Raw genomic sequence first — 10000 nt, forward strand, 5'->3', positions numbered from 1 at the left:
TATCCTAAACATTCATAAAAGCTAATTTTAGGCCTAATTAGGCCTAAAGAAAAGTTTTTAGGCTGAAGGTTAGCTTTTATGAATGTTTAGGATACTTTCTGTATAGGTAAAACAATGACCTGTGACCTATGGCCTGTGCCCTGTGCCCTGCGTTTTGTACCTGCCGCAACCAAGTGTACCAAAATTGTGCGACCATACCGTGGTCACCCAGGGCCGATTAACGCTAATCCCTCGTTAAAAATTAACTAAGGAGTTTATTTTTCTACTTCCAAATGCTGTTCAACGCTGATATTAGGCAAAACTTTACATTAGAAGAAGTAAATCATGAAAAACAAAAATAAGCGAAAGAAACTTTCCCCAAAAAGTTGAAAATATGAAACAAAAGTTTACGCTAATTCTGTATTAAGTCAATCGGCTTTCGAACAACTGGGCCCAGGGCCCCCGTTGTTCAAAAGCCGATTAACGTTAATCCCAGATTAACCAAGGAGTTTATTTCTCTAAAGCCAAATGCTGTTCAACGCTGATTTTCGGCAAAACTTTACATTAGAAGAAGTCAATCTTGAAAAGCAAAAATAAGCAAAAGAAACTTTCGCCAAAAAGTTGAAAACCTAATCCTGGATTAAGTTAATCGGCTTTCGAACAACCGGGCCCTGGGGCCCGTTTCTCGAACGTCCCGATAACTTTTCGGGCCCGAAAAGCCATGTGTGAAATTGCCAACCGCTTGTTTTGGAAAGCCGATCTTTTAACATGTTTTTAAGGTAACAAAAAGAAAAATTACTGTGAAGTTTGACGACTTAAATCCACTCCGGTCTTGAGATACAAAGGGAATTGTGACACCCGAAAATGGCCCGTAAAGTTTCGCGACGTTCGAGAAACTGGGCCCAGCTCACTATCCGGTGGAAACTGGGTAGCACGCCCGCCCACCAAATCAGTGGATCACATAGATCAAACCGCATTTAAAGATCATCCGGGAGTAAATCGTCATAAGGTCAATTCATTGCTCCCAACTCGTAGAGTACTGTCACGCTGATATCTACAAGAATACAAAGTGAAACTGGCTAAAAAAAAATTAGATAGAAAAAGCTATAAATAGAAAAGAAAAAATGTTAAAAAAGGTTTCCGGCCACGCTCAACCCGTGCCTTAATTAAGAAGCAATTGTATTAATTATTACTGAAAGTTTTGTTTTTAACACCGAAAGATTGACTACCACAACCCACGTAGTATTGATGGATGACACTGACAGGTGTCATTCCTTCAATCATTAGGGACCTTACGAAACGAGGACGACGACGGCTACGAGGACTTCACTTAAAAATACCAGTTTGCGTTATTTATATCACTGCGAAACTATTTCATGTCGTTTCGCGTTAAAAATGTGTAGGAACTAGTGAGGAATTAAACTGGTATGGGTGGGTTGGAAGCGTAGAGAGAGAACTGAAAATTCATCGTCTTGTGCTAACGTCCTCCACAGAACCTTGAATTTGGTCATTTCACGTCGTCATTTAGGAGATGACGGCAAAGAAATGTACCAAAATGTAAAACGCACGTGCAGAGCGTGCAGAGCCATTGTTTTTGCTCACCAAACCTATTGTTTTGTAGCGTCGTCTTTGCCGTCGGCGTCGTCGTTTCGTAAGCTCCCTAATGGGACTTAAGGACGTTCGCGCCAATTGTTTCTGCGCATCCTTACTGCGCACGCAAATGCACACGCCACGTCATACACGAGCGCGCGCGCTAAGTAATAAAATGAGAACTGATAGGGCAAAAGGCCATTGCTATAGCTTTGCCTGGATTTAACGGTCTTGGACGTTCGGTGACCCCTATTTTTCTTTCCAGAAACTGATTTTATTTACAATTATCTCCACGTTGTCCAAAAATGAACAAAAAATCAATGTGGAAGTTAAAAAAAATTCAAGATTTCTGCTCACGGGACATCAAATCTTGCCATCTTGCGGCTGCAAGGCGAGTAAAACTGTGGTCGCTAAATGCGAACTTTATCTTTAAGGAACCTCACCAGTTGACTAAATTCACTTAATTAGTCCACTTAAACAATATTTGGCAGTGAAAATTTCACTTCAAAGATTTAATTGCAATATATTTGGGTTTACAGACACTGGCCTTATTCGATAACGAAGCCCGATTTTGTCACATTTTGGGTGTTTTTCCGGACATGTTCTCTCCAAAACGAAGTCGGTGACCCCCCCATTTTTTTTACATTTCAGACATAACTAACTCATCATCTTACAGTGGTAAAAGTTTCAGAAGAAAATCACAGTTGAAAAAATTTCGCGCGAACGTCCTTAAACCAAAGCAGCGGGAAGGCAGCGGGTGCAAAATTCGCGCCTTTTTCACCTTGCTCGACAAAATTCTCACTTTTGCATGATATGCGGGCGAGTGAGTTATGTTTTTTCGACTCCGAATTTGAGAAGAGTGCTTTTTGACCAGAAGATAATTCAATGTAGAAAAATAAAGAAGCTGAAAATAATTCAAGGCGAAGAGCTTCCGTTGAAAACAAATGTTTCTTCAAGGTAAGAAATTCTCGACAAAATTTTTGCACGCGTTGACACTCACCGAGTGCGTTCTTGCGGTAACCTTTAATTTTTGCTACTTGAGTGAAAAAAGTCGCATTTATTATTTTTTCGTGCTTTTGTAAACCAGGAAGAGGTCTTCTCACAACGGACAAGAACCCACGGTTCAATTAAGTGTTAAAAGCTACAAAAACAAGGCCAATGCGGCAAGAAGAAAAACAACGGCAACTCTTCGCGTGGACAGTCGCTCAAACTGAAGAGTTTTTAAATGTTTTGGAGCTATGAAGCTAAGGTAAATTTGCTTTCAATTTAATTTAATTGACGCTAAGCATATTTTTACGCTTCTCGGTAATATTTTCAGTAAACCCAACCGTTAGCAAATGTTCTTGCTCTGTGTCTAGGTGATCCTGGAACATTACTTCAACTTGTTGCATTTAAAAGAAACAAAAGTTTTAAGTCAACTTTCAAGTAGATTTAGAGGAATTTTCTCAGCGTATATTTATCTTTCGAAAAATAACTTTGACAAACGCGTACCTCAAAGCGAATGAAATTTTCATCAAAGCTTTCCCGCTTTTTTTTCCGTGAATCACTGGAAGGAAAAATTTGTTCAGCTTACCCCAAAATTTCAATACTAAGTGGCAAATGATTAATTTTTACATTTTTGAATCCAGGAACCAGATTACTTCGGGGTTTTTTCCTTCACTGACTTATCTTACATGGAAGCTGGAGTTGCCCGCGTTTTCATTTGCCGCGACAAAGAAGCGTTATTTTCCTCGATGCAAACGTCTAAGTACAAATTGAAAGTGCCTACCATAGAGGAAAGTTTAATGGTACATCAATAACATTTTTCAAACATTATTAGAAGATTCCACATCCTAAATATTTGTCTGGCACATTCAGGTTTGATCGAGTGCAAAGGGGGACTGGGGAAAGTGACGTAACACTGATTAAGTTGTCGCTTGGTGGGAATTAGGGAGTTTAAAATCTACGACGTGACGGCAACGAAAACGTCTCAAATTTTGCATATTTAAAGAGTAAAAACAATAGTTTTGCACGCTCTGCACGTGCATTTTTCATTTTTGTACATTTCTCTCACGTATTCGGCAAATCTGCGACCTAAAATTACCAATTGTCAATTTTTATGGAGAACGTGAAAACAAGGCAACGAATTTGAATTTTCTGTCGTAGCTTCAACACCGCACCTCCTAATTCAGTTCCTGGAAAATTGCACTAGTTTTTAAAAGTTAGACAACCGACATAATGACGAAAAAGATTTAAAAACCTGAACTTGCAATTTTAAATGACGTTTCCGTTTACCGTCGCGTCGTAGATCTTAAACTCCCTAATGAAATGTTAGTGAAGCGTTCGCTATTCGTTGATTGTAACTTCGTTTCATAAATTATCTTTTAATACAAAAGAGAGCTTATACTGTAACTTACTGTCTCAGTGAATGCGATGTGAGTTACTCCTGCTACTGATACTAAACCCTAACCCTAAGCCCAGGACTTCGTCACCTTGTCAAAACAGCACAGGAATCCAAAAGTACGCGTTTTAAGCCTTGAAAAAATGCCTGGAACTGTATAAAAGGGTTTATTTTCGAGACTTACTTTTAGCAGAGGGTTCTTGTTTTTTCCTTAAATTAAAAAAGAAATAGTGATAAGCACTTAAAAGATGCTCATTTCTAATCAAAAGATCTCATTAATCAAGAGCTCTTGAGTCTTCTGAGTATTGTTCAGAATAATCGATAAAGTTAAAATCACGTCAAGACGAGTTAAACTTCAGTTCTTTCTGTTTTAAATAGGTTTTCTCGATGATCAATCTGCTTACAAACTCGTACATTCAGTCTATGACAGTGCCTTTTGAATGATAAAGCAATCGCCTATTTTGCTAAAAAAAATCGAGGCATTTCGACAGATTAATTTATTGATTGCTTACTTTCATAATTTGAGAGCGTGAAAGAAGTGTCAAACAATGGTCGCTCACTTTAAATTCAAATTCTCACGGGTCTTTTACTGTTATTTTCAACCTCAATTCTTAGCTTTATTTCAAGTAAATCATTCAAACTATATTTCATTGTGCCATTCCTCTTGAACACAATTTGTTAGGTTTTCTTCCCTCTCTAAAATAAAACAGTTTAAAACTAAAGGATAGAAAGGCATTTAAATCGACTCTTTCCTTGCCATCTAGTGTTTGTTTATTTCAAGGACAAGATTCTAAGGTCTCCCATGTGTTTACTCAATTTTTTTTTTCTGCACTAGGAAAATAGAGCCATATCATTTACTCACATCACTGTGACTTGAATGACCTGGCGCAACTTCTCTCCAAGCTTCGCTGGACTAAGACAGCAAATTCCAAGAGCCACCTCCCGTCGAAGACCCGTGTGGTCTTGGTATCGTACCCATTTTTACCTCTGTTTATTAACTGGGGATGGGATAGTTAAGGGGGGGGGGGGGGTAATTTATGTAAAGCTGAATGGACCTTAGGCGTGTTTCTCGCAATTTTTTGTCATAACTGGATATTTACATATTTACACTGGTTATTCGACGGATTTTGACTTTTTCCATTTATTTAAGTATCCGTTGCTTTTTTTTTTAATCTTTTACTTAAACATCAATTCCGCTACAGCGTCGTACAATATCGTGTGCTGATCGCTCAGCCTAGTGGCAGAACTTTCTCTGCCACTGGGGCGAGCTAGCCTAGTTCCATTCAGATACTACATGCTTAAACGCTGTACACTGGTTCTGCAAGCCAATTGGTGCAACTCAGCAGTTTTCCCAAATGCCTTGAAAACTAATTGTTGGGATATAAATGGGTATAACAGATTTATTTACTGAAAGTTTCGTACTCATAACACCTGCATTTCAAGTCCACGGTGAGTGCTTAATTCGTTTTTTTGTACTTAAGCGTTTAAGCAGAATACTCTTGATAGCCAGAACTCTTTTTCTTGCTATCACGAGTAAATCGAGAACTCAAACCCAGGCTCTCTCTCGTTAAAAGTAGAGACCTTGGAATGAGCTTAAAAATGTTAGTCAGTATAGATTCAGCCATCTCAGAGCTATAATTTATTTACTTACTCATTGTGATGCTGAAGTCACGCACTGATGTCTTATTACTGTAACATTTTTCCACGGATCGACGAAAATTTATCCGCAAGTTCAAGTTGAACACATCATCGAGCCATCTCTTTCTGCTTCTATTAGCTGCTTGGATCGTCGGAATTTTCTCCGTCAGTCGCAGATATCTACTCATCTTTTTGTTCATGGATCAACGGGCTTTTTGCTAAGTGCGCAGCAACTCATCTTTCTTTTCAAGGATCGACAAGCTTTTTGCCTTGTGCATAAAAACTCGTCTTTTTTTACGGATGGACAACGGATTTTCTATTTTGCGAGATTCACGTACGGTCGTCTTTTCCTTCATGGATCGACGGACTCAGTTATTTCATCTGGTGTTCTAGGCTTGTAGCTTTTTTTCGGAGCCGTTTTTTCGATACCTGACATTTTCATGCGCTTTTCCCAAGTTTGTGTGAAGACATTTTCACTAACGATATTTTAGTTTTCTCTGGTGTTGTAGGCTCATAGCTTCTTTTCGTTTTTTTTATCTTAGGCTGATAGCTTTTTTGAGTTTTTGACTGTCTTTTTAAAATTGTTTCCGCCGGTGTTTATGATAGAAGTAGCTTAATATTAATAGCAAAATTCTTGGTGCATTTTGTCCAACCCTTTTCCATTCCCCCGGGTGGGTGTTTGGGGTCGGAGGGGTGGGTAAACTATAATTTTAATCGTAGTTTGAAGCGATCCAAGAGCTCAATTGATGTTTGTCAGATGGGCTGGTCGCGTGCGTTCTGTTCTTAATATAAAATAGAAATGAAGTTAAACAAAACTAACTTAAAATGTAATAAAATTAAAGCTAGTAGCATCCCGTGAGCTGGTCGCGCGAATTCAGTAAGAGCAGCGATTGTAATGATAGTCTTAAATAAATAACTAGAGTTGTCCATAAAGAGAAGAAGCCATTGAATGTTGAGACATGAAGATAATATGCACGATAGACAAGAGTTGAAGTTAAAGTAAACATAATTAGAATCAACGGGGAAGAAGCTGAAAAAAGGTCGAATGAAGTGTCCCCTGGAGTACGATCGAAGAATGAACCCAACTAAAGCGAAAATATACCTGTCCCTAACAAGAGGAAAAAAAATCGAAGAACAATGACAAAAGAAAAAATAATGAACAAAAGCGGTGATGTAAACTGGTCGATAAATAAGAAGAACCATGTTCGATACAGAAGACGAAAATGCAATTAACAGCAATGAGGCACAACGAAAAAACCGCGGGAAGAAGAAAGAAATAATATGAATTGCGAAGAGGGACGATGATAAAGTAAAACAGTGTGGGACGAAAATAAAGGAAGTGTAACTAGAAGAAGCAAGAAGACGAACGAAAAAGAGCGAAGAAGAACAAAGAAAAGGCAAGTCAGATAAAGAAAATTCAAAAATGGTTGGCGTGGTCGTCTAAACTTTTTTATTTTTGATTCTCTTTACCTGCTCTCTTATTTATATCTTCTAAGGGGCTCAAGGAGATTTTTCTGTTATCTTAGTTTTAGTCATGGTGCGCTCTCATACACCTACACCGATTAAAGTCCTTCTTTGCAAAACTGAAGGGAGAGAGAAGAATAAGATTGTTTGACCAAGAAAAAAACGTGCTTGAGAATTTTTTCAGTGAGAAGATGACAGTGGATACCTCGGGAAAGAATGTCGCTATCACAAAAGCAGTAAATGACTTGGCTTTCGGGACAAGGAAGAATCAAAAACATGAACGATCAAACTTTACTAAACTTTCCCAATTTGTCTCTTTATCCCTTTGCTCATTGTCATGCGGTCTTTTTCCAGGTCATGCTTTGAGCTAAGTTGATCACTGTTTTCACAAAATATAGAGTGGGAGTTTTAGAAATTATTCCTTTTTGTCTTGTTGCTGTCGGTCCAGTTTTCTTGCTTGTGTTCTATCCAGCATCTTTACAAGCCTTTTTTTAGTAATTAAAGTTGTATTTTGATGAGGATCCTCCAAGTTCCCTTGTGATGTCTCTTTTTTGCCATTCATCTTTACGTCGGTCCCCTTAGCTAAGTGAAAGAAAAAAAGCAGAGAAAAAAATAATGGATAGCACTATGAACTTGAAATTTTAGAAAGCAGTACCTCGAGGACAAGTGAGCGTCATTTAGGAGTATTAGGGAGCTTAAGCAACGACAACGGCGACGGCAACGAGAACGTAAAAAATTTGCATATTTAAGGCCGGTTTACACGCTACGATTTGTCGCCCCGATCTGTCGGCCCGACAGTGTCGGGACGCGAATCTTACGTGTATTTTGACACCCGATCTTAAGGCCCGACGTCAGTGCCGACGTGAAGAATGTCTAGTAGCCCTCGTTCTTTTTTAAAAGCGGTGTTTTACTCCGCATGCGTAGTGAATGCTACGGCGAAAACAAAATGGCTGACGAGCATTACGGTTTTTGGTCGCTTTATTCATCAACAGCAGCAGCAACAACGTCATTACTGTTACTTGCTGCAGCATTATTAAGAATCAAAAAGAGGGGAAGAAAGAAAACACGATGTGCTTGGGTGAAAAATTGGCATCGGACCGAAGCCGGGCTTTTCACCAACTTATGTCATATCCAAGTTGTTCGTTCAGTGATTTGACTACATGCGTTCTCGCAATCTCTCTTTTGTTCTTGCCATGATACTCTTTATTCCCTTGTCATATAGACACGGATATTTAATCCATTCCGCTATCAGCAGGGAGATTTCTTTCTCTTGGAAACTACGCGACTTTGGCCTCTTCAGAGTCTTTATGTCCGCCATTTTGATTGCTTCTGTTTGGTACGCATGCTCTTTTCTCAAAAATTTGATTGACATGTCGGCTTCTTTGAAAGTGTCGGCCCGACTCGACAAAAATCTGTTGCACTGCAACAGATTTTCTGAATCGGGCCGATTTCGTTTTCACGAATCGGCCTTAAGATCGGGTGTCAAAATACACGTACGATTCGCGCCCCGACACTGTCGGGCCGACAGATCGGGCCGACAAATCGTACCGTGTAAACCGGCCTTTAGTAGGCAAAAACAATAGCTTTGCACGCCCTGCACGTGCGTTTTTCACTTTTGTCCATTTCTTTGCCGTCGTCAGCAAAACTACAACGTGAAATAGCCAAATTTGAGGTTTTGTGGACAACGTCATTACTTGAGGATAAATTTTCATTTTCTGCCCTTAATTGAGCGCCGTTCCTACCAGCGTCATTTTTGAGGAACTAGCACACCCCCGTCATATTAAAAAAGTTGAAATAGTAACGAAGCGATTACAACAACGCGAATTTATATTTTGAGATGACGTTCTCGTTGCCGTCGCCGTTGTCGTTGCTTGAGCTCCCTATTAGAATAAAGGAGTGTGGAAACACGAAGAAAACTATCAAGATAAAGTGTGGCACAGAAAGGGAAGAACAAAAATGTGCCAAATGAGGGCAAGATCCTCCGACGAAATTTTTGAAGCCCTACAACTGGAGATCATTAGTTGAAAGATTAAGATAACCATCTTAACATGCATAGAGTGGGTTTTAGGACGTGGTGCGGGAGCTCATGAAATGGCAATAGCTGTTCCATGGTCTGGTCGCGCACTGTCAGTTTAAAATTTCTTATTAATTATTTGAAATAGTAGACAAAAGATGTAATGCAAGTACAATCAAGACGAGAAGAATATATGCCAGCGATGAAAACTCGGCTGAGGACATCGCACGAAGTGTTTACTTTTTCATTCTCTGGACGATAAAAAGAATGAGCGAAATTAAGATACAGATATAATTGTGACCGAATGCTTCGGTCTTACCATTGATGATCGGCTTTCTTGGTCAAATATAGACGAAATATGCAGGAAAGTTTCCTCAGCTATAGGAGCCTTAAAACGAATACGGCACTTCATCTCAGCTAATACTGCGCTTCAAATTTATAACGCTTTAATATTACCTCATTTTGATTATTGCAGTCCTGTCTGGGACTGCTTAAGTGGCCAGTCAAGTGATAAGCTGCAAAAATTACAAAATCGCGCAGCTAGGGTAATTACTAAATTACCCTTTGATACGAGCTCCAACCTCCTTCTCGATAGTCTTAAGTGGGAGAAGCTTTCTCTCCGACGTAAAAAACAGAAAGCACTAATTATGTATAAAACAATTCACGATCTTGCCCCGGAATACCTTCAACGCCTTTTCAGTCAACGAGATGCTGAATATAACTTGAGAAACTTAGAAGGTAAACTTACTCTACCCAAGCCAAATACTAATTATTTGAAACGAAGTTTTTGTTATAGCTGGGCCTGTTTGTGGAACAATTTGCCCCAATACTTAAGAAATGCTGACTCTATTGGGCAGTCCAAACGCACAATCAAGCAAGTATCTGACCTATCGGATTCCCACACGGCAATCATGTAAAACAGTTGTAAAGCGTTT

General features: G+C 39.2%; 1 protein-coding gene across 5 annotated transcripts in view; it reads right to left on the reverse strand.

Moving 5' to 3' along the window:
• Positions 1-7023: 7023 nt before the first annotated feature.
• The window catches only part of LOC138049825 (fibroblast growth factor receptor 3-like), a 21185-nt gene continuing 18208 nt past the window's right edge, over positions 7024-10000 (reverse strand). For all 5 annotated transcript variants that reach the window (XM_068896277.1, XM_068896276.1, XM_068896273.1 and 2 more), the window contains one exon: positions 7024-7633. In XM_068896277.1, coding sequence (XP_068752378.1) covers positions 7467-7633 — 167 coding nt within the window. In that variant the 3' untranslated portion in view covers positions 7024-7466. The remainder of the gene's footprint in view (positions 7634-10000) is intronic.

The sequence above is a fragment of the Montipora capricornis genome, chromosome 5 (assembly GCF_036669925.1).
Source record: "Montipora capricornis isolate CH-2021 chromosome 5, ASM3666992v2, whole genome shotgun sequence".
NCBI lineage: Eukaryota > Metazoa > Cnidaria > Anthozoa > Scleractinia > Acroporidae > Montipora > Montipora capricornis.